Genomic DNA, 25,771 nt, shown 5'->3' with positions numbered 1-25,771 from the left:
CATCGTGACAAATCCAACGTGTTGTAGTACCTCTCTTTCAACAAAATTGAATTTTGCAAATTAATAATCTCCAATTGAAGTGACAATGACAAGTCACCGGGAGAAACTGAAAAATGAGTGCTGAACACCTTAAGTTCCATTTCCAAACTAGTGAGGTTCCGGAATGGTGTTTCAAACGACTTGCTGAGCTGCTTTAACTTTGGCTGGTAATCACCCAAAGTAGTACCTTCAGGTAATTTTAAAGAAGCAAGACGACTGAAGAACGTTTAATATCCATTACTCATCTGCCTCTCAAATAAACGTAACTTTCCCATGAACGCTTTGATCTGGTCGCGCATGTCAATGATTAGCTGCCCTTTGCCCTGCAATGACAGATTTAAATTATTCAGATGTATAGTTATGTCAGCTAGGAACGCTAGGTCTGATATCCATTTTATATCTTTCAGACAACGCATTTCTTCCCCTTTCATTTCGAGAAAAAGGGATATTTCCTCACTAATGGCAAAGAAAACATCGAGAACTTTTCCCTGACTCAGCCAATGAACTGTACTGTGGTAAGGTATATTCCCATACTCCGGTTCCATATCTTTCAGGAATCCTTTGAATTGGTGATGATTCATATCGTGACGCCGCACAAAATTCACACACTTCACGTCATCTTTCATTACGCCACCTAGCTCTACTGTTTGAGCACACAGTGCCTCTTGGTGAATAAAACAATGAAGAGTCAAAATGTCTGTCCCGTTTATTTTTCAAACGAGAAGCAAAACCTTAGTGACGCCCGATCATTTGTGGTGCATCGTCTGTCGCTACAGAATGGAGCTTATCCCACGGCAAATTCATATTGTCCACTGGTTCACAAACAGCTTCAATAATGTCACGTTCTGTTGCGGTGTAATCGAGTGGTACCACATCCAAGAGTTCTTCAGTTACTTGCAGCTCCATGTCGACACCACACACAAAGACTGCAAGCTGAGCACAGTCCGATATGTCGGTGCTTTCGTCAAGCGCTAGCAAAAATGCAACAAATCTCTCGCCTTTTTCCTGAGCTGTGTCTCTAAATCCGCTGCCATGTCAAGGATTCGACGAGACGTTGTTTGCTTCAACAGGCAAACCCCTTCAGTTGCAAACAAACATTTTGCAACTGCTACCATGCACGATTTTGAGTGGTCCCACCGAAAACGGCTTGCCACTCGTCGCAATGATGTGAGTGACCCTGTAGCTTGCTCGAATTGCAAATTCATTAGTGTTTTCTCCGCTCTCATTCACCTGAACATTATAAACACATTACGGAACATGAACTGTGTTGCATGTTTTGATACCCTCCGTATTACAAAACCGTTTTTAAACTTACGTCTCCTGGTATGTCGTTCTTAAGCCTGGCTACCAGTTCTCTGCGTGCAACGCCTTCTACCTGATCGTAGCGCGCTGCGTGAAGATGTGTATAATGTCGTTGTATATTGTACCTCTTTGTAGAATAAAATACTTTATGACATACAACACACTGTGGGTGACCATTCCTCTCAATGAATAGAAAGGTATCCTCCAATAGAGGTACAGGGCTCCCAGGGCTAGTCATAGCTGTCATTGAACACGGATTATTGCGTCAGTTGTGGCTGCATGCGGCCAGGGGGCAGTGAGTTCGCTTTCCCTCTCCACGCGGGCTCCGAGCCGCCGCAGTGAGCGCTCCGGCTCCCTGGAGCTCGGTTGAAACAGCCTGGTCTAGCTACTTCAGTGTGGATGGCTACAATCCTACTGCTTTCTTCACCCTGGCTACCCATGGCAAGGGAAGACAAACTGGATGACTGGGAGTGAAACAATTTACCCAATACCTGGTGTACTCTAGAACAGATGGAGATACTTTTACTGCTACAAAATCATTATTTCTTGTGGAACACTTGGAAGACGAATTTGGAGAAGTTGATTCATTGGAAAAAAATGCGCAAAGGGTTACCATTGATGAAGGCTGCCTCTGCTGCATAATCTCAAGCTGTTCAGACACATGGATAGGGTGACATACTGGTGATTACTACCCCATATACAACTCTGAATATGGTGCAAAGAGTTATCTTTCAGGCAGATCTTACACTTCGGAGGGACAAAGAACTATGAGATATTCTCGAATGCAAAGTGTACATTTTGTCTGATCCGTACAAAAGGGTCCCAAGGATAACAGAACAGATACAGGTGCTTTCATTCTAGCCTGTGAAAGAAATGTCCTCCCAGAAAAAGGTAGTTATGATGTGCATGTGTGACATGAAACTTTATCTCCCACTGCCCATGAGGTGTTTTTAATGTTTACACTTTGGTCATGAGTCATCACGGACCATCACTCCACATAGGTCATCATCGTGAACAGTCACCTTCATACTGAACGTCATCCTCCATGTTGACAGATTTGCCTAGTATTTAAAAAAGAAAAGAAAATACAAAAAGTACAAGTCGCCTGTCACATGCTGAGGTAAGAAAAAAATGTGAACATCTGCATCCTGCTGACTTGATAACCAATTACACAAAAGTCACTTCTGTAACCCCACACCACTTTTTTCCAAGCCAGATCTACCACTGACCTCCACTTGCAGAGTTCTTGCGACACATTTTCAAACCACTTCCCTCCCCCAACTGGAGAAGCAGCTACCTCCTCCAATGTTTACTAGTGACAGGGCTCTCTCTCTCTCTCTCTCTCTCTCTCTCTCTCTCTCTCTCTCTCTCTCTCAGGCCCTCTCCAGACTCCTCTCCCAGTGCTGTCTGCCCTTTATCTGTCCCCACACCTTCAGTGGATAAGCCTATGCAAGAATCTCAGCCACAAAAAGCTGCAAGAGAGGGCTACTCAGTGGCCTCAGAGCAGCCACTTTGCATAATAAAGGGATTGTGCAAGCCACTAGAAACAACGATAAACCAGCAGCTACTCTCTAGCCTCGACTCAAGAGGGCTCATGTCTTAACACTAGTGCAGTTCTTGTGAATTCTATACCACTACCACCTTCTAGTGTATTTGTAATCACCACCAATTTCTGCAGTGTTCAAGGAGAAAACATCTGGAGTGAGCTCCACACCCCATAGCACCAAACTATACTTAATTGACATAATATAACACATAACTGCACAATATTTGTAAGTGTGAAATTTTGTGTAATACAGTATCTCAGTTGATGATAGTGAGGTCAGCAATTTCTGTTTGCTTTCAGTAAGACTCATTGATATTTTCTTATTTGTCTTCCAGGATTGGTTATTTTATACAACCAACAATAATAGAATCTACAGCACCAAACACTAAGCAGATGACAGAGGAAATTTTTGGGCCTGTTCTGACTGTGTATGTGTACAAGGACAATGATGTGTGGTCAACTCTGGAAAAAGTCAACACCACGACACCATACGCTCTTACAGGAGCTGTTTTTGCATCAGATAGGTATGTGTTTATTGAATTGAACATACATCAGACAGCTAGATAACAGTAAATGGTGTAGAAGACTTCATTAAAATATACAGGGTGTTACAAAAAGGTACGGCCAAACTTTCAGGAAACATTCCTCACACACAAAGAAAGAAAATATGTTATGTCGACATGTGTCCGGAAACGCTTACTTTCCATGTTAGAGCTCATTTTATTACTTCTCTTCAAATCACATTAAACATGGAATGGAAACACACAGCAACAGAACATACCAGCATGACTCCAAACACTTTGTTACAGGAAATGTTCAAAATGGCCTCCGTTAGCGAGGATACATGCATCCACCCTCCGTCGCATGGAATCCCTGATGCGCTGATGCAGCCCTGGAGAATGGCGTATTGTATCACAGCCGTCCACAAAACGAGCACGAAGAGTCTTTACATTTGGTACCGGGGTTGCGTAGACAAGAGCTTTCAAATGCCCCCATAAATGAAAGTCAAGAGGGTTGAGGTCAGGAGAGCGTGGAGGCTATGGAATTGGTCCGCCTCTACCAATCCATCGGTCACCGAATCCGTTGTTGAGAAGCGTACGAACACTTCAAATGAAATGTGCAGGAGCTCCATCGTGCATGAACCACATGTTGTGTCGTACTTGTAAAGGCACATTTTCTAGCAGCACAGGTAGAGTATCCCGTATGAAATCATGATAACGTGCTCCATTGAGCGTAGGTGGAAGAACATGGGCCCCAATCAAGACATCACCAACAATGCCTGCCCAAATGTTCACAGACAATCTGTGTTGACGACGTGATTACACAATTGCGTGCGGATTCTCGTCAGCTCACACATGTTGATTGTGAAAATTTACAATTTGATCACATTGGAATGAAGCCTCATTCGTAAAGAGAACATTTGCACTGAAATGAGGATCGACACATTGTTGGATGAACCATTCGCAGAAGTGTACCCGTGGATGCCAATCAGCTGCTGATAGCGCCTGCACACGCTGTACATGGTACGGAAACAACAGGTTCTCCCTAGCACTCTCCATACAGTGACATGGTCAATGTTACCTTGTACAGCAGCAACTTCTCTGATGCTGACATTAGGTTTCTCATCAACTGCACGAGGAATTGCCCCGTCCAGTGCAGGTTTCCTCGACGTTCTACGTCTTCCCCAGGCGCGAGTCATAGGCTGGAATGTTTCGTGCTCCCTAAGACGCTGATCAATTGCTTCGAACGTCTTCCTATCGGGACACCTTCATTCTGGAAATCTGTCTCGGTTCAAACGTACAGCGCCATGGCTATTGCCCCGTTGCTAATCCATATATCAAGTGGGCATCTGCCAACTCCGCATTTGTAAACATTGCACTGACTGCAAAACCACGTTCATGATGGACACTAACCTGTTGATGCTACATACTGATGTGCTTGATGCTAGTACTGTAGAGCAATGAGTCGCATGTCAACACAAGCACCAAAGTCAACATTACTTTCCTTCAATTGGGCCAACTGGGGGTGAATCGAGAAAGTACGGTACGTACTGACGAAACTAAAATGAGCTCTAACATGGAAATTAAGCGTTTCCAGACACATGTCCACATAACATCTTTTCTTTATTTGTATATGAGGAATGTTTCCTGAAAGTTTTGCCGTACCTTTTTGTAACACCCTGTATATGATACAAGCTATATGAACCATTTTCATCACTGACAAGTAGTATATACAGCTTAAGCAGTAGGCTTACTGCTTTTTAATTAAAGTCCTTCTGGATGTACTGTTCATTTTGTCCATATAGTCAGAGGCCTTTCTTTAGGGCATACACTGTTGGTGCTGTAGATAGGCACTCCCAAGTACTGCATCTTTACTACTGTCATGTGATTACTTGGGCTCATTATAATACATTGTTATTATGTCTGATGTATCCCTACCCAGTATGTGTACAGGATGAAGGTAAGTTCATGGCTATTTGTAGAATTTTAGTCCTGTTGATGGCTAGTAGCCTAATGTGAATTTGCAACCAGCTTCTGAAGACTGTATTTTCCTACTAGTAGTCACAGGTACATGATGCCAGTTCTGTTTTTGTGTCAGAGGCTGGTACTAAGCACTACGTGCAACCAATCTGACTGTGAGTGCTGCCAGTCAGGTCCGGAAGTCTCTCTTGTCTTATCTGTTCAAGTTTTCAGGCTGATTCAATGTTTCAGTTGTCTCCCTTATTTTACATTCGTGTCCCTGTCTGCTGTACAGCCACTTGTGCCTCCTGCAACTTTGTATGGCATTTGCAGTTGCAGAGGGTGGAACACAGCCATTATTTGCAGTAGTTAGGAGAGAGGTGATGTGAAATGCACAGGCCTATTAACAAAATACATTCAGAGAATGCATGCTAATAAGAGTCAATCAATATATTGCTCTGCCTCACATTAGTCCTGGCCACAGGGCAGTGGTTCTCCAGGTTGAGCTTTTGAGCCATTTCAGTGATAGCTTCAGAGTAGAGTGTGCAAGATTTTCAAACAGCTGATGTCTGTGATCATGACATAGCATTGCAATCACAAATCGCACATGTAGAGTGAGACATATTTCATTTTATATATGAGGGTTGGAACTTAAATAGTGGCAACTATTTATTCACAACTGATACAAAAGAGTTACATGTTTGCACCTATTACTGTCCTTCAGAGTAGTCACCAGTGTTGTGTAGAACCCGTTGCCAGCGATGTGGTGGCCGTAGTATACTGTTAGCAGAGCCTGTTCTGTTGATGATGCTATTGGAGCGGTCTACTGCCTGTCGAATCTCTGGAACAGTTCTGAAGCGAATGCCATAAAGTGGTTCCTTCATCTTCGGAATCAAATCAAAGTCACAAGGACTTAAGTCTGGGGAGTATGGTGGATGGTACAGTACTTCCCAGTCCCATTTACCAAACAGAGCAGCCAAGCTTGCGATGTATGCGCCCGCGTATTGTCGTGCAAAATGATGGTTGGGTTGCGCAGATAGTGTCACCACTTCTTTCGCAAAGCTGGTCTCAGGTGATGCTCCAAATATGAACAGTAATTACGACTTAAGTCCTTGTGACTTTGATTTGATTCCTAAGATGAAGGAACTACTTCGTGGCATTCGCTTCAGAACTGTTCGAGATTCGACAGGCAGTAGACCACTCCATTAGCACCATCAACAAAACAGGCTCTGCTAATGGTATACTACACCTTCCACTTCCCTGCCAATGGGTCCTACACAATGCTGGTGACTACTTTGAAGGACAGTAACAGGTGCAAACATGTAACTCTTTTGTATCAGTTGTGAATAAATAGTTGCCACTATTTAAGTTCTAAACCTCATACTTTTTGACACATTCTCTCTTCAGTGAATAAATTCATATTTTCAGGTTAAACTATGTGGGATGTTTGGTCCCAGAATATACACTAAAGCATCAAAGAACCTGGTATAGGCACGCATATTCAGATACAGAGATATGTAAACAAGCAGACTAGGGCACTGTGGTCAGCAACACCTGTATGAGACAACAAGAGTCTGGCGCAGTTGTTAGATCAGTTACTGCTGCTAAAATGTAGGTTATCAAGATTTAAGTGTGTTTGAACATGGTTTTATAGTCAGCGCACAAGCGATGGGACAAAGCATCTCCAAGGTAGTGATGAAGTGGGGATTTTCCTGTATGACCATGTCAGGAGTGTGCCATGAATATCGGGAATCTGGCAAAACATCAAATCTCCAACATCGCTGCATCCAGGAAAAGATCCTGCAAGAACAGATCCTGCAAGAACAGGACCAACGATGATTGAAGAGAATCGTTCAGCATGACAGAAGTGGAACCCTTCTGCAAATTGTTGCAGATTTCAGTGCTGGGCCATCAACAAGTGTCAGCGTGTGAAACATTCAATAAAACGTCATCTATAGGGGCTTTTGGTTGTCTGCATGTCTTGCATGAGCCCATCAACTCTGACATTGGACTGTTGATGGCTGGAAACATGTTGCCTGGTCGGATGAGTCTCATTTCAAATGGTATCAAGAGAATGGATGTGTGTGGGTATAGAGAGAACCTGATGAATCCATGGACCCTGCATGTCATCAGGGGACTGGTCAAGCTGGTGGAGGCTCTGTAATGGTGTGGAGTATGTGCAGTTTGAGTGATACAGGACTATGGGACACCTGATACATCAGAGATATGACTCTGACAGGTGACACGTAAGCAAGAATCCTGTCTGATCACCTGCATCCATTCATGTCCATTGTGTATTCCAGTGGACTTGGGCATTTGCAGTAGGACAATGTGACACCCTCCCACACGTCCTGAATTCCTACAAAGTGGCTCCAGGAAATTCTTCCACTGGCCAACAAACAACCCAGATATGAACATTATTGAGCATATCTGGATGCCTTGCAACATGCTATTCAGAAGAGATCTCCACCACCCTCGTACTCTTACAGATTTATGGACAGCCCTGCAGGATTCATGGTGTCAATTCCCTCCAGCACTACTTCAGACATTAGTCGAGTCCAAGCCATGTCGTGTTGTGGCACTTCCGCATGCTCGTGGGGGCCCTACCCGATATTGGGCAGGTGTAACATTTTCTTTGGCCCATCAGTGTAGTTTAGATCAGTTCTTCAATTCGTTAAGCATTCTCCATTCATAGCACAGGATCAGTAAATTCTTCATTGCTAAAAATTATTGTAGACCTAAAATGTCGCTAAACATTTTATGGGCAGCAGGAATTAAGTGAACTTGGACATATCTCTCAATATGTCTGATGTACCCAGACTTTGATTCTGATAGAGATCATTTGGTGAAACAGTTTAATGTTGAAAGAAGCATAAAGTTCTGGATGGTGTGTATTCAACTCAAAACAAGAACACTGGGAAAACCTAATTTTAAATACATTTGTACTACTCAAAACTAAAAAAGAAATCTCTCTCTCTCTCTCTCTCTCTCTCTCTCTCTCTCTCTCTCTCTCTCCCCCTCTCCATATGTGTATACCGTTTGTTCTGCTTTGAATTTTTTTATACATTTGCATACAATTAACCTCAGAAATTTTCTTGTACATGCTTCCGTTTTCATGCTTTGATTTCGTGATGTTTGGCTCCAATATTATTACAGTCTTTGTGGAATAGTTTTAAATGATTGTAGAAATTACACATTCCTACAGGTTGCTACAATACTGTGATGAATAACAATAAATAATTGTCTTTGGCTTGCATCACTGTCCTGGGGCCTAGAGTTCATAACACTATGTTTTTTAATAAAGATGTAAATGAATATGTGATGCACAAAATCAGAATAAAAAAAATTGAGAGGTTGATACATAGGTGCTGTATGAAAATAATGTTCCCCAACAAAGAGTATAGGATTCAATATTATATACTATTTATTCATTTTTTAAATGGCAGACTGGTCAAAAATCTGCTTGCTGCAGCTAATCAGATGTAATATGACTAGAGCCTCCATATAATGGTTAGAAGCTCACTATAAATTTTAAATAAATCCAGTAACATTGCAAAATTATTTAAAATGCATGAGATAACTGTCCCATAATGTTCTGTGTCCAGACCAGTAGTAATTGCAGCAAACCCAAGTCCGTCTAACACATGGTGGAAATGTTCTAAGTGCTGACTGAAGCAAAAATATTCAGAGTCCATAATAAACCACCACAAAAATTGTTCTAAATTTTTGAGACTGCTGTTCCAAAAACTTCAAAGTCCATGCAATCTTGCTGAAAAATCAGCACCCAGGGAAGTGCAAACCCCGTGTCCGCAACTGCATCTGGACGACTGATCTAGGGCCAAGATGGTGGCCCCCTTTTGTAAGATCAGGTTCAGTAACTGAAATTTCTGCAAATTTATATCATGTAGCGAGTTAGAGAAGTCATGAGTTTGAATCCCAACTTTTGACGCAGAAATTCAATCAAAGCTTGAGGTGTCAGTTGAAGTGTGCTGAAATGCTGATGAAAATGATATATTACAATAAAGAGTAGGTTAAATAGCTCACTCACAGTTTTAATTAGAATGATTTCACGTTTCAAATTATGAGATCAATATTTGGTTTTTGTTGCCTGCCACTTGTTTAGTTACAGTAAATGCATTAATGGCACATCAGTTTTCTAGAAAACAACTGCGCTTTCCATTTCAGCTATCCAGCTATCGCGGGAACAAATGCCTCTTTCAGTCTGATATGTATGTATCGAGTTATCATGCATCTTCTGATGTCATCTTCTGACGTTACCCATGTTACAAAGCACTGGACTGACATTTAACTCACTCTATGGTATGTTGTGAATTGCTTGCATTTCGTCCAATGTTCATGCACACTTTCCTCAGGTGGTGGTAGCTTCTGTGCAGCCATCATTGCTGCATCACCCTTGTGTTGTGCCCACTAGACCATTCACTACAAAAGAAACAAAGCAATCCATGAGCTACTCAACTAAATCTCAGTCACGGCCCTCATAGGTGGGGATATATGAAGCCTCTCCCCCCTGTGCAAACCAAATTTATACAATAAAGAAATCATGGGGAGAGTAAAACAAAAACAACTATGTGAAAACCCTAATGACCTCCATATACCAAAATTAATTATGTGTCTTAATTACCATATTTACACACACACACACACACACACACACACACACACACACACAGAGTTGCTGATACGTATCATCTGAACACAATCTCGCCACCATTTTTACTCCTGCTAGTGCACCTCTGAACCTGAAATACATTCAGTTTACACCAGTATCCAGTTCTATAAACCGGTGCTTGTAAGTGATGTTACCCACTTGCTGTGCCAGGAAATTTGTACCAATCACCATATTTCTGTGTTGCCCACATCATCTCCATTCTGGCCTGTGCATTGTGATCACTATGTTCGTAATCACATTCATCTTTGCTGAACTAACCAGTGAGTAGATTATCATTGACAACAAACTGCTCACTCTCATCATAATTTCATCACGGCTGTTAGCAGTGCTTATGTAATTTTTTTGCTACTACATATAGTATGTAACTCTGGAACTCTCTCTGCCCATGCCACACCCAAAGAAACATTGCCTTAGCCATTTTAACATCACAAATTCACTTGCCTGATTGTTCGCCTGTAGTGTTGCCAAACCTACCAAATCATATTCATCACAATCTTCTTGGTTCAATAGGCAATTTAAGTCTATGTCCACTGACATTCTACATCGCTTCTGCTTTCTTTTACCTCTGTTTGTACTGTCTCCAACCTTGCCTCTTGTTCTGCCTCGTAAAGGCTACTGCCACGTGTCTCGTCAATTTTCCAGTGCTTTGCCAAAGTTTGTCCTGCTCCATTTTCTACCCCAGCCTAAAGAAAACTTAGTTTCTCACCTGTTACCTTCATTGAATGTTATTGTGCTGCCCATTGCCAATATGCCTGCTTTCATCTACATATCTATTATGCCAATGAATTCCAAGATTTCTTGAGTTTTTGTTGATGATTATACACGTCCTGCTGGCATCATTCCCTATCTGAATTTTTCACTCACTTCCAGTTCCTTTATTTCTGTTTGTTTCCATTATTGTTTTGATGGTTACTTCTGTCAGTCCTGTAACATATCACATTACCTGTGTGCTCCACAAAATCAAGCAATTTGTCCATCGACCCAGCAGGGCTGTGGACTAGATGCTGCTCCAGATATTCTCTTAAGCATATCTTCAGAGGCACTTAATGGAATACGTAAGGACCAGGTTTGCCGAGTGTCTCCCACTAGCAGGGTCACCATGCCTCCTCGGCTTCCCTGTCAAGTTAAGGGTGGTGCACTGCCTAGTGGCTGCACCATGGTGTGTGCACGTGTTCTGCCTCACCTTACAAAAAAAAAAAAAAAAAAAAAAAAAAAAAAAAAAAAAAAAAAAACCGGCTTGGGTCTCTACTGTCTGCTGTGTTACAACATGTGGCATAGAACACATGTCGAAGCCCCATTTTAACACATCTAAAAAATATTTTCTGGTTACAATTGTAATAATATTCTTGTATGAAGCACTTGCGTATCCTCTTCTCTGAATAACATGTGAAACATATTAGAACACACAGTGTCAGTATCTTATCTGCTGACTTTCATCGAATGAGCATATTGTCAGTTTCTTCACTACTTTCTATGACAACACTGTAGATAATCGGAAGCAGCTCACTAGTTGGAAAATCAGATTAATTCGCCAGGTGACTGGATCTGTGAAATAGACATACTCCTGTCAGGTTCAGGTTGCATGCCGGCTCATATGGTGGTACCTGAGGTAAATGGAAGTAGCACACTACCTAAAACTGGAGTTACTCAACAGTTAACCTGATCTACTGACCAGCTCTTTCCCACATGCAATTAAAACATTTGCCACAGCTATAAAATTGTATAGTTTTGAACTTACACAAAGGTTTACTGATAGTTGTTTGACATGGATGTGTACATTTGTATTCTGGCATTAATTTTATCACGTGTGAGTGTGTTTCCATCTCCCCCCCTTCACCACCTCTCCCACCTCCTCTATGCCTGTGAGTTCCTACAGTCAACACCAATCTATGAAAAAATTAATGTTCTCTGCCTCACTTATTGGGGATCTCGCTATGCAAGGGATAGTCAAAAGTTTTAATTAAGACACAAAGGAATTACATGCATTGGTTGCCAGCGGGAATTAATTGAAATCAATGTGGAAGGCTGAAAATTTGTGCCGGACTAGAATTCAAACCTGGGCCCACTGCTTACTAGGCAGATGCTGTGACCACTAAGCTGTCTTGACCAATTGGTCACTGCAACTGCAAGGACTACCCTAGCACATTTCTGGTCAGACCCTGATTCTCAACTTATCCACACAGTACTAATGTAGTTCCCCTTGTCGATTATTATCATTACTCGCGGCATTTCACCGATTCCCATAACAGTTCGAGCCTGTTATGCATCTGCACTGAAGAGATTGTTGGCTACTCGCCTATATGTGGTGTGTGTCTTTTGGGCATGTCCAAATGAACAGGAAATTATCACCTAAAAAAGAAGAAGAAAGAAAGTTCATAATTCACTTTTTGTTTGTTTGCAAGTACATGTCTGCAGTCCTGGCACTCACTGAAGTTCTTCTTCCACGGTACCACAATACAACACTAGAGGAGCCAAAACAAAATGATGCAGCCTATTGGTAAACTGAAATAATATGTGGTAGTTCATTTTCTGAATTTGGAAGAAACAGTGCCGCAACAATCCATGCAGATCGAAGTGTATGGTAAAAAGGCAGCATAATATGACTCAGTGGTATGTGTGATAGACCATCACTCTGTGAAGAACCAGGAATCACAAGAGAAGTGGAGGCCCTGGTAGTTGAGACTCACATATCACAAATGAGGCAACAGTGGAAAAATTGAAATTCAGTCACAGATAAGTTTTCAACACCTCACATGACGAAAGCCTTTGCCCACTGGACTCGCACCCTTTCAACCCCCCCACCCCCCCCCCCCACCCCCCACCCCCACAGACACACACACACACACACACACACACACACACACACACACACACACACACAGTGAAAATGTGGCAGCTGAGTTGGACTGATCCATATAACTTTTTTAGCCACCTGTCAAGATCTGCAAGAGAAGTGTAATGTACTTGAGTGGACCAAAAAAGTAAACTCATGAATTATGAACTCGTATCCCTTGCTCCAAATAGACATATCAGTAGCAAAAAGTGATGTCTGCCAGTACAGCAAATTCCGAGAAATAGTCATGCCATAAATTATGCTCAAAACCCACTATTGATTGCCAACATTATCAAGTGTTGCCTACACTTCCACATTACAAAAATCTAATGTGACAGTAGGCCAATATGAAACAGATCCAAAAAGTGATAAAAGACCTGTAATGTCTGATAACCAGATGGTGCAGGATGCATTAGAGAAAGTGTACAGTTCAATATCATACAAGATTTAACGCAAAAATAATTAACAATCAGCCACACTGTGTATGAGCGATCTGCCAATGAGCAAAACTATCTACCAAATGTGCGCAAGACAAAAACAAAAGAAATAACAGACTGTTACCTACCAAAACAATTTTGGAAAAAAAGTGGAGTACTAATATTATGTCACAGTTGTGGAAGAGACTGTGCTCAAATACTGCAAGGCAAACTAGGACCCTCATACCAAGTAAAAAGCATAGTGAAAACCGGTGGTTCCCTAAAAGAGGGGGTACATAATGCACAAACCTGACATGAAGCTACTGTACGTGGGATACTGTGGTTGTAATGGGGGTTCAAATTACACTGACAAACCTCTTGAACTAATGATGAAACATGTGGTAGAACCATTGGAACCAATAGGCACTCTAAGTTACAAAATGAATATTATTATCCATTATACCCAGGAGATATGGTGCACACATTTTAAATAGAAAAAATTAATAGTGCAAACCTCTGCCTGATTCAGTTACTCAGTGATGCAAAATGTGTATACAAAAAAAGGAGTTGCTGTGAACTTTGAAATAGAGAGACTAACCAGAAACTGCTTCACATCACACAAGTTTCACCTGAACAAATGTGCTAGGAGATTATTTGCAATTGATTGGCCTTCCTGGTGACTATGGAAGACAATATGAAACTGGAAGTCAGAAACCAAAAAGCAGCTACCTATAAGCAAATGGGTCAAGCCAAACAAGCCATAAGATAAAGGGTAATAGTGGTTATACTGTGCAACCAACACTAGAGAAATGGGTAAAGAAGTCACAGAGACCAAATAAAAACTTTCTGACACCCCTCCCCCTTTCCAGAAAGGAAATAGTAGTAGACAGGAACTTTTAAAGTGCAGCCATAAAACTTGCAAATCTAAATCACATTGTAGTTAAAATTTACCATTCCCCCTCCAGTAATATTCACGATTTCCTGCTCAAATTGGACTTTCTTCTTTTATCAAAATAACTCGGTGGAAATATGATTGTCATTATATGGGGTGACTTTAATATTGACTTCCTTACTGAAAATAGAAACAAGGAGACATTGCTTAACATTGCAAGATCTTACCATCTGCATGAGTTTGTAAATAAGGCCACTAGAATAACACCTACATCAAAGACAGCCATAGACCAAATTCTTGAAAATAGAAATGAACTTAGTGCAACACTGGAAGTACACAATACAGGATTCCTTGCTCTCCTAGTTGTCATACTAGATGTCAATACTACCAGACACGTCAAACCCAATCCCATGTTAAACTGTACATAGGTAGTACACTCCAGGGAACTTAAACAAACTAAATACCTTCTTAACTAAAGAAAAGTGGACACAGATGTATGCAGCCAATGATGTCAGCATAGAATGCAACATACTTCTTGACAGAGTGCTCCACCATTTCAAAAAGGCTTTTACACATGAATGAGTAACAATAAATAATAGCAAGAGAACTGAATTACGCTAGCTATAAAAACCTCTTGCAAAAGTAAGAGAATTCTCCATTGTTATGTAAACCAAGTAATGACTCCCCTCAACAGTCAAATATTATAAAAGCTACACATGTATCCTAAGAAGTGTGAAAAGCCATGCTACAAGGTTGCATAATGATGAGTACATTGCCAAATCCAACAACAAAGTGAAAGTAGTGTAGAATATTATGAAAAGGGAAGGAGAGTAAAAAAAAAGTTACACATACCAAGATAGAAGTTAAACACAACAGTGAATTTATATCTAATACTGAAGCTGTGGTGAACACATTCAACAAATTCTTTACAAGCATAGCTGAAAAATTGGTAAAAAATAATCCAAACACAAAATACCAACCAGCAAACCAGAAATATCGCACATGTACAGAGTTAGTATTCATTACAACAGTCATGGAAAATGATGTTGCAAAAGGCCACAGAGTGCTGAAAAATTCATATTCAGCTGGCATTTATGGTATTCCACCAAAAGTCATCAAAAATTGTGTGCATGCTATTGCTGAACCACTGACTCACCTCTGTTACTGTTTTCTCCAGGCAGATCCTTTCCCAGAAGCACTAGAACTGCCTAAAGTAATTCTTGTTTGCAAAATAGGTGATGATAAAGAGATGAACAACTCTAGGCCTATAACAGTTTCATCCTGATTCTGTACAATATTTGAAAAATTATGCACAAACAACTGATGGGCTTCATAGATAAAAATGGTTTACCGAGTTTATCCCAAAATGGGTTTAGAAACAATAAATCTACAAAAAGAGCAGTATGTGACTGCATTAATGATACTACCAGGTGGTTATACTCAAAGTGTTCCTACTCATGGATGTCCATTGTAGATTGTAGTTATTGTATGGCAGTGAAATGTGGTAGATTTGCTAATGTGTTGATGTGGAACCGATTTACACTGGGAAAAAAAAAAGTTCCAGTTGTGCCCACCATGTGGAAATTGGCACTGTAGACTGTTTGTATGACAATGTGACATCCACTTCACAAACCATAACGTGAGTGAACCATATGGCTATTGAGAAGAGAGACCAAGCGCTGTTAGTGAAACAGTTTTGTGTGAATGGCAGCAGTTACAGTGCTGGATTGACAGAGGATAGCCAACTGGAAGGTCTGAGGAGACCTCTGACATCATTACATGATGTAAAGAAGACGATAACAAAATTCAGATGTCCTATCCCCATGGAAATCATTGACAATGTGGCTGTTAATGTAACTGGCCATGCAGCACATGCCCTGTGTAGTGCTAGTGCTTATGCAGTGTCACGAAACTTGTCCATCCCATGGTCAACAGTATGGAAAGTTTTGGGATCTATTTTACACTGATACCCGTGCAAGATACAGATGATGCAGCAACTAAAACCTCATGATCCGCAGCAACATCTTGAATTTGCTCTTCAGTTTCTGGCACAGATCAAAGTTAATAAAATGTGGGAGGCACATTTTACACTATAGGGTGCAGTGAATACAAACAACTGTCACATATGGGGTTCTGGTGCATAAAGAGTCATTGTACTCCCTGTATGTTACTATGTAGTGTGGATTCACAAGTACCTTTATTCTTGGTTCATTCTTCTTTGAAGAGAACACGCCCAGAAGGCCTGCCAGGTATACTGTTACATCTGCATGCTATTGAGAACTCCTTATACAGCAGGTGATTCCTTCTTTGAAAGAGCACAACAGTGTAGAAACCACAGTTTTTAGGCAAGATGGGACAACACCACATGTCACTTGCCCAGTGAAAGATCTGCTTAATGTAACCTTTCATTAACATGTTATCTCCCGAGATTTTCCAGTTGTAAGGCCTGAAGGATTGCCTGGTCTGAGTCTGTGTGACGTTTGGCTCTGGTGTTGTTGGTGGTGTTTAAAAGAATGCATTTACCAGGGACATGTTCGGTCTCTACGGGACCTGAAGGACAGTATACGGTGACACGTTGCTCAGATTCCACTGGAACTATAAAATTACCAAATAAGCAGCAACCAGTCGCAAAATCATATTTTATTTATTTACTCTTGCAAATCGATTTCAACTGATTAACATCCATCATCGGTGCTGTCAACGAATATGTGCCCTGAGTAGTAACACTGTCTTAAGCAGAAGTTAAACATAATTTTATGTTTGACCTCTGCTTAAGAGAGTGTTACTACTCAGGGCACATATTCATTGAAAGCACCAATGATGGCTGTTAATCAGTTGAAATTGATTTGCAAAAGTAAATAAATAAAACATGATTTTGTGACTGGTTGCTACTTATTGAGTAATTTTACGGTTTACAGTCGCTCCACAACTTGGTAACCACATGGAGCCCATCATCCACTGGAACTGATGTGATCACATGATTTTAAAGATGCAGCACGTTGTTGACATTTCCGGTGCTCATGGTGAAAAAATTGTGTAAGCAGTAGTTAGTAATAAAATCAACGTTATGTCTGTCTCACATGTTTGACCTTTTCTGCCCATGTCCTGTTGCTAATCCATTAAGGAACCAGAAAATGTAGCCTCTAATTTTGGTAAAATTTGCTTCTATTTTTGCCAAAATTTGAATTTTTTTGGTTTTTTGTAAATGATTAGATCCACAAATTTAAAAGGTTGTCACATTATACAGTTGAAGGCAAGCAAAGCCATAGTTCTTTGAAATTAACTGTTTAAAAAAATGCTGATTGCAAGCTTTTTTCATTGGAATGTTTGGTTTTGTAATAATTTCAACAGCATTTGTTCAGAAATGGCCTTTGTTTTCTTCATTTGACTCTATTTAAGCTTTCAACAGATGATTGTTATATTGTAAAGAGTGACATTTTCCAATCAGTGAACTGAATGTGCCTCTGATTTAAGGTGTTTCTGGACAGTATTTTCCCTTTCCCATCCAATTTTACAATTAGAAAATCTGCAAAATATTAAGCTCAACCTTTTGTAGGCATTTGTAGCAGTGTGGTCCACACCACAGATAGAAATGACAAGGCATTTAGTGTAGAAGTAGAACTGAAAGTAACTATTTTAACATTAGGGAAAGGATTTTGGTGCAGTAGAAAAACTTTACAGATTTCATTTTCCAGATGCTATAGCGCAGAGTGCAGACACTGTGTAGTGCCAGACTGCTATGAGCAAAAACAGTTAGATTTTTGACTGCTAGAGGGGAAAGAAGCACCACTTCTCTCTCACAGGACAACAGCTTACACCCGTGTTCTGCGAAAGCAGAACCGACACACAGATTACCAGCCTCTTCTAGTGTTGTAAGGGTTGTGTATTATCTTTACAAATTGGGCTTCGCCAGATAATGAACAATACCAGTAACTGAAAATTGCCTACATTTTCGATATTTATATGCAGAAAGTAGAGATATTTCACACTGTCTCTGATAAAGTAGTTCATCTGGGTACAATTCACAATGAAATAGTGCCCGTTAGGGAATTTTGTGTTTTTTTTTTTTTTTTTTTTTTTTTTTTTTTTCATTTTGAAGCAGAATTCACATCTATTTTGCATTTATCGCAACATGTGAATTTTTCCACTCCCTATCCATTATACCTGGAAACATTTCTATACATCTTCCCTGCATTCACAGTGCCAGATTTGCACCTGATGGCCAAAATTGTAACCAATTTGTCTTCCATAATTACGGCCCATTGGACCTCCGCGACTAGCTGTGCTTTAATAACAACTATCCAGTAGATCTATTACATACAAAACAGTCCACAACAGGAATATTTGTAGATCTGCCAAAGGCTTTTAACAGGGCAGATAACAGAATACTGCTGGAACAGATTTAACAATGTGGTATCAGAAGACTGTCCAATGAAGCATTGCATTGTTCCTAAGCAGTCACATACAGAAAGTCAGCATGAAGTACACTAACAAACAGCTTAATTCAATAACCGAAATCCTATCTAGTTGTTACACTGTTAAACAAGATATGCCAAAGGGCTCAGTATTAGGACTTCTACTAATCATCCTGTATAATAAGGATTTGAGCCTGAGTGCATATGCACAAAAGACCATAATATTTTCTGATGACACAATTGTACTTCTCAAAGGGGAGAACTCAGTAGCTGAGCTAGTATCACCAAAGTAACCATCAACAATAAAAAGACAGTTTCCATGAATTTTCACATCACACAAAATGCACACATTCTAGGGGAAATTTTTCAATTGCCCTGTGCACTTTCAAAATCCAGAAGAGAACGTGAGGATAATTAATGGCAGCAAACCTAGAGACTCCTGCAAATCCATCTTCAGGAAACTGGAGACCCTAACACTATCTTGTCTATACGTTCTGAAGACTGTATTTTTTTTTAAATACGGTGCCAGCTGAACCCAGACTCAAAAAATAATGAAATACACAAACGCAACACCAGAAGAAACTCAACTCTCTGTGTGACACGGAAACACTCAACTTTGTAAAAAGAGAGCATTATGCATGGGTATCCAGCTGCTGAACATGCTTTCCACATTATTAAGTGTACTGAAAATAACATACAATTTAGCAGAGCCATGAAGTCCTAATTGCAGTATCATTGTTTTTATTCTGTTAAAGAATACCAGCAAAATAAATCTCGCTGGTTATGTTTAAGTGCAGGACATGAACTGTTAAGTGAAGCTAATTTAGTCAGTCGGTGGCAATGTATTATAATACCATAATCTGTCCATACTATATGTTAACAATGTTTATTAGACATCTGTTACACACTGTGTACTATCAGAGCACATAGATTAAATCAATAAATAATCACATAGAAAGAAGTAATGCAAGCAGTGGAAACTTCTAGATTTCCCACTGTCAAAACAAGCAGAAACTCATCCATAATCAGACAACATGATGCTGAGTGATTTTTGGGACTGCTTGGTGTATTGCTAACAGATTATGCTTGTAATGGGCAAACCATGCTTGTAAGGAGCAAACTGTTACAGGACCATATGACCAGAATGTCGTTCTTGGTCTTGGCACCGAGTGACATCATCCTCTTCCCTTGTTTGAAGAAGTTATTGCATGTTTCAAGAATGGGGATAAGGTAGTTTTTGAGTTGGAAGATATTCTGAACAGCAAAAATGCAAACTACTACAATCCAACTCCCCGACAAAAAAGTCTCACATTGAAGAGTAAATAGTTTTTTGAGGTTTAATCAAAACTTTATGGCCATTCCTCGTGCGATGCCAGCTCACAGCATATAAAACACAAAGGGTGTTTCACACAAAAACCTTACAGTAAATTGGATGCCATGGTACATTCAGACCTTTCCAATAATCTCTAAATGAAAGCACATAATATGTATATATTTAATACTAATAACAATAATTTCAGATGTATGTTGAGCAATTTTTTGTTGTCTGGTATGATGGAAGAAAAAATAAATGAAATTAAATTAAAATAAAAATCCGCGGAGATTACCATGACAGCTCTAATGGCTCAGAACAGCCCCAGCTCAGGTTACTGGATCTGACAAACTCAAAGGTGCTGCAGTAATGAAGATGTTTGACCTGTATTTTGGGTAAATGGAGGTTCAAGCTTCTATCCGACCATCCTTATTCAGGTTGTCCATGGCTTTCCTAAATTTGTTGACAAAAATACCAGGATATTTCATTAAACAAAGCCTGGTTGTCCTCTCTCTTTATAACTCCTTATTAAGGTATATTACATATCTAACGATCATGATCAGAACATCCCCCTTAGAACATGACCAGCACATCTTAGTCTTATTAGTTCACTGCACTGCGAGTTCAGGAGGTACCCCACTACCCTGGACAATCTGACCATGCCGGAGGCCTTAGGCGTTAAGGAATGGCTAAATATTCTTTTGTGACTCTTCTTTGCAGAACATTTTTTTGAGTGGCGAGTGGAAATACTTTCTGATAATTTGAGTCATCTTCCTCTGAACATTTCATTAATAATCATTTAAAATCCATGGAGTCTGTCGGGATTTTAACCTGAAAGTGCCTTTTAGCATTACCGGTAGGTATAGCAAACTGTAATAATAAAGGTCAGTTTAAAAAGGACCCCTTTGTCTTGAAAAAATATATTGCATACCTAACATGATTGGAACTCAAATCCTCTGGTTCTACATTTATGTTCTGCAGACCACAGTGAAGTGCATGGCAAAGGGAACTTCCAATTTCATTATCTATTAAGATTCCTTCCCATTCCATTTGCATTTGGAGTTTGGGAAGGAGGATTTGTTAAATGGCTCTGTGAAAAGTGTCCTGGAGCTTCTGGCCACTTAGCTCACTGACCCTTCCACTGCTGGAAACACTTGCAGAAGACTTCTTTTGGAATGGGCTGTAGCTCCACTGTTGTTTCACATCCTCCCTTTTACCACTGTATCCTTTCAGTAGATTCTTCAATTCTATAAATGAATAACAGGTGCAAGGAGAAATGTGTCTCCAGCAAAAGAATCTCGCTACACTATAATTCCACTTCTCAACATCAAAACTAGTTTGGAATCAATGAATGAGTTGCAAGGAAACAAGCGTTACAAACAAAATTACTTTTACTGGTCTTCAGAGTCATCACCATTAACTGCAACACACTTTGACATTAGTTGCAATGCTGTAGCAAACTGTCAGCAAACACTTCTTGTGGAATCACTCTAAGCACCACGGTCATTTGTTTGTTGGATGTAACAAACATCTGTGAAGTGCAAGTCTTTCAGTCCAATTTAATGTGGAGATACAAAAAGTCAGCTGGTGCCAAATCTGGAGAATAACAAGGATTTTGAAGTACAGTCACTTTGCATTGACTGAGAAAGTTGAGCAAGCTGACCGCAGTGTGTGGAAAGGCATTGTGGAGGAAATTCCACCGTCCACTCAAGTAAAGTTCTAGCCAAACCTGCCAGATGCATTGCAGCAGCTATTTCAAAACTCCCTTGCACATTTATGCATTGGCAGTTTGATACTGGGGTAGAAATTCATGATGGATCAGGCCCTTGCTGTCAAAAAAGGCAATCAACATTGTCTAATCTTGGAATTGAAGAAGAAATGAACACAATGCTATTAAATGTCATTTGGCATCTGCATCATGTTGGTATTGCCAGCTCTTACGTCTTGTAATGGTGATTTGTAAAAGCTGCAGATTCCGGTCACAGATGTCAATGAAATCTCTGGACTTTTCCATCAGTTTGCTTCTGCTCATCTGTCAATGTGTGCTGAACACGTTTGTTAAAAATTGTGATTAGACTGTATTTGCTTACCCTCAACTCTTCCATTATCATTCTCAAAGACAGCCACCAAACATCCACTAGCATCCATCACACTCATTTGATGTTGTCTGGGATATCTGTTTGTTGACAGTCAGCCTGAACATGGCTCATCTGTCTGTAAAGCTCTGGTGTCAGGCCGCACATAAGTTGAATGCCCGCCATAGGAAATTGACCTAGATGGCCATTAGGAGACGCAGTCTCGCTGCAGCACTGCACTCACTGCTTGGGTGTACCACTTGTCCCACCATGTGAATATGCTAGCCACTAGTGGCTCTTGTGGCCAATATAAATATGGCTGCCCAGAAAACAGTCAGTCAGTTCTGTATTTGCTTCTCATATTGTCGATCATCATCATCATTGTAGTATGGGCTATTCTATTACTATCTCACTTGGCACTTGGTCTTTCTCTCTGGTTATAATTCAGACTGTCTCTCTCTTTGCTCTTGACATGTTGACACCATTGTGGTGAGGGTTTCTGCTTTGCACTTTGTTGTTGACATCAGTTGCTTAGGTTTTCTCCTTTTCACCATCAGTCAGCCATGCATAGTTTGGCTATAGCTCGGTGTCATGTTCTCTTTCTCAGGTGGCCCTTCTGCCTTGCAGCTCTCGGTGTTTTTCTCCTGGGTTCTGACACATGCACGGATGTCTGGCTACTCACAGATATAGCTGTAAACCATTCAAATGCACAGTTTTTACTCACTGCTTCAATGCTGTATATCTGCACTAACATTCCACAAGAGTCCTTCATAATTTTCCATAATTTGAAGTAAAGCTTAATGTTAACATGTTACTCTACTTTGCAATGACATGAGTTCTCATACTGACTGACAGCATGGTCTCAACAAGCACCACTACTTCACTTTGGCGATTTCCACAATAGAGGACACAATAGGGGGTGTTGATGAAATCTGGTTTGTGGGGTGCTCAACTGTGTGGTTATCAGCACCTGTGCAAATTCCCAATCTTTTCGCTGTCCAGTCTTGCCACTTTCCTGAATGATTATGAACTGATGAGGACAAAACAAACAACCAGTCCCTGAGTGGAGAAAATCCCCGACCCAACTGGGAATCAAACCCAAGACCCCGTGATCAAGAGGCATCAATGCTAGCCACTAAACCATGAGCTACAGACACTTGGTGATGTATCTCAGTGTGTATCCATGGTTGCCTCACCCTAACCAGCACAGTTTTTAACATATAGAACTGTTCACCAAACTTTTCAGACACACTTTGTGGTTTTCACCATGTAATGATCTGTGTTTGTGCACCAAACTAGGTTAGAGAGATGCCTAAGAGCTTTTACTTCCTACTATTTTTGTTACTATCCTTCAAATGCACATTTCAGTAGCTATCAAAGAAAACACTCAGTGTAACTTTTATCTTGCTTCACACCAGTTATGCTCTCTTCATTGTTGGAGGGCGGGCAATGCTTCGGTTGTGATGACTGTGCTTTTGTTTCCAGGTGTTACCTGTACACCTGTGACTCATTGCCAGTTATAACGATGTTAGGTGATTCTGAATTTATGTCTAGAGTATCCAGTATGTTCAGATTGTTGCATAATATTACATGCACAGGATCTTAATCGGTCCTGACCTATTCTGTGATCTCGTGTATAGTTGAATAACAATATTCCTTTGTCAGAATTTACAGTTTGTCAACAATAGGTACAATGCAAGTACTGGTGACAACTGGTGTGTAGCCATCTAGAATCTGGTTAATTCTCTTTCTGTTTACTGAATAGCATTATCACCATAATCCTGCTGCATCTTACAAACTACTGCTTTCAGAATCACCAAACTTTCATCAAAAACTTGATGTAGCTACGTTTCTAAATATATTTAGTCATTTCAAATGAACCACGGATTCCAATGAAAATGTGGTACAGCTCTACACAACTGGTATGAGGCAGTGAATGGCTTCCTCATTGGTTGAATGAAAGTTTGAGCATGTGAATGAAGTGCAGAAAGTGGTTCTGTCCCATCATTATTATTTTGCGTCTAGAAATTTTAAGGTCAGATAAATTCTAGACAGGCTTGGCATAGATAACCACCATGGCTCCTTAGAAGATCCAATGATTTTTAGTCATGATTCAGAATAAGAAATTGTGGGTGCTTGATCATGATTTTAAGTTTATATTCACTAATATTTTAAAACAAAATAGTGACTTTACTTCACTATACATAGCAGAGTATAAATTGGGTAATGGGATTTGGTATTCTCATCTATTGGTTTAGCTTGTCTAAGATTGATGTACTAAATACATGTATTGTATGGAGCAAAGAGCTTAAATTCACAAAAATGATCCTTTATTTAGAGTGAAAGCAAAATTCCTCATATGGTCTGATTGTGTAAATACTTTGCTATCAGTACAACAAATTAACACAACAGAGGGGTCCATACAGAATCCTCGAGACACACTCCAACACATACAGATCCAAGGAATGGCAGTGTTATTCTGATGGGTACCAGGGTAAGTCTGTGAGAAGGAAAGTTACCTGCAACAGTGGAGGAAGCACCTTCTCTGAGTATCTTTGCAGAAATTTATTGTTACATCAGCAGTTGGAGGTAGATAATAATAAGGTTCTGAAAACAGTCAGTCAGTCAGTCAGTGTCTTCTGGTGGGAAGACCTAGTGATGTGCGTTGACTGTGGTGTATCATTCATTGTCGGCAAGGGATATTGTATGCTCCAACAGGACGACACTGTTAAAAATTCCTAGTGTCCTGCCTTTCATTTTAAGTGGCAAGAGAGAACTATGGATGGTGTTGTCTTGTAAAATAAGTTTTTTACTTGGTGAAATATAAGTCCCATTCATTATATTGGTTGGAAGTCTGTAATCTAAAAATTAGTGCACGTAGAACATCACTTACTCTAAAAGCTGTAAACAGTGGTGACTGAAGCACAGTTAATCAGATTAAAATAGTACATTCAGTTGTAATTTTACTGCATGAAAATTGTGTATCATTTAACTGTTGTAGCAATTTGTAACTGAATATTTTTTGGTTACAGGGAATTCATTGCCAAAGCACATGATTATCTCATCCATGGAGCTGGAAACTTTTATATTAATGATAAATCGACAGGAGCAGTTGTGGCACAACAACCATTTGGCGGTGCTAGGAAATCAGGTACTTTATTTTCTAAAGGTCATAATTATGCTGTGTAAAATATCGTCAGTGGCACATGCGCCTCAAATGTAGACCTACAAAAATGTAATGCCTGTTTACATTTAAAATTTGGTAGCACAAGTCAGGGGTGTTGTGTTTTCTTAGTCACATACTGTACTAACTTGTGCTACGTATTGTAATAGCTTGTTTTCATTTGTGCGAGCCATGAATCATACTGGTCTGTGCCACAAGTCTTCTATTACCTAAATGATGGATGCAGTCCAGGAAGCACCATTCAGCATAATTGTGAAACATGGTGTGTTCCATAAAATTGTGATCTTCACTGTTTGGATTTTGGGGAAGTTAGAAATTGAATATAGCTTCTACAAAGTGTGGTAATATTCTGCTTGCAGTCAGCTGCAGTCAGGCTTCTGCAGTAGCACTCCCTTCATGTGGTATAAACATTCACTTAAGCCTTTATTTTGCTATGTTCAGTTTGACTAGATTTGGTTCTTATGTTACTAATTCCATTTGGATACAGTCAAGCTACCTGTAGTAGTCTTGTTAAATCTTTTGACAACAACACAACTTTTGGTAAGTATATGAAGGAAAAGTGCAGAGGTTTTAACACAAAACTGTTAGTGATATTTGTAACTTTTGTA

The 25,771-nt window shown here is 40.1% G+C and overlaps 1 protein-coding gene across 1 annotated transcript in view; it reads left to right on the top strand.

The window, feature by feature from the left end:
• The window catches only part of LOC126299043 (delta-1-pyrroline-5-carboxylate dehydrogenase, mitochondrial), a 117,776-nt gene that overhangs the window by 81,978 nt on the left and 10,027 nt on the right, over positions 1 to 25,771 (top strand). Inside the window, exons 10-11 of the mRNA XM_049990696.1 lie at positions 3,223 to 3,411; positions 25,012 to 25,130. Of these exons, the coding sequence (XP_049846653.1) occupies positions 3,223 to 3,411; positions 25,012 to 25,130 (308 nt within the window). The remainder of the gene's footprint in view (positions 1 to 3,222; positions 3,412 to 25,011; positions 25,131 to 25,771) is intronic.

The sequence above is a fragment of the Schistocerca gregaria genome, chromosome X (assembly GCF_023897955.1).
Source record: "Schistocerca gregaria isolate iqSchGreg1 chromosome X, iqSchGreg1.2, whole genome shotgun sequence".
In the NCBI taxonomy this organism is placed as follows: Eukaryota; Metazoa; Arthropoda; class Insecta; order Orthoptera; family Acrididae; genus Schistocerca; species Schistocerca gregaria.
This window is presented reverse-complemented; position numbering and strand designations above follow the sequence as displayed.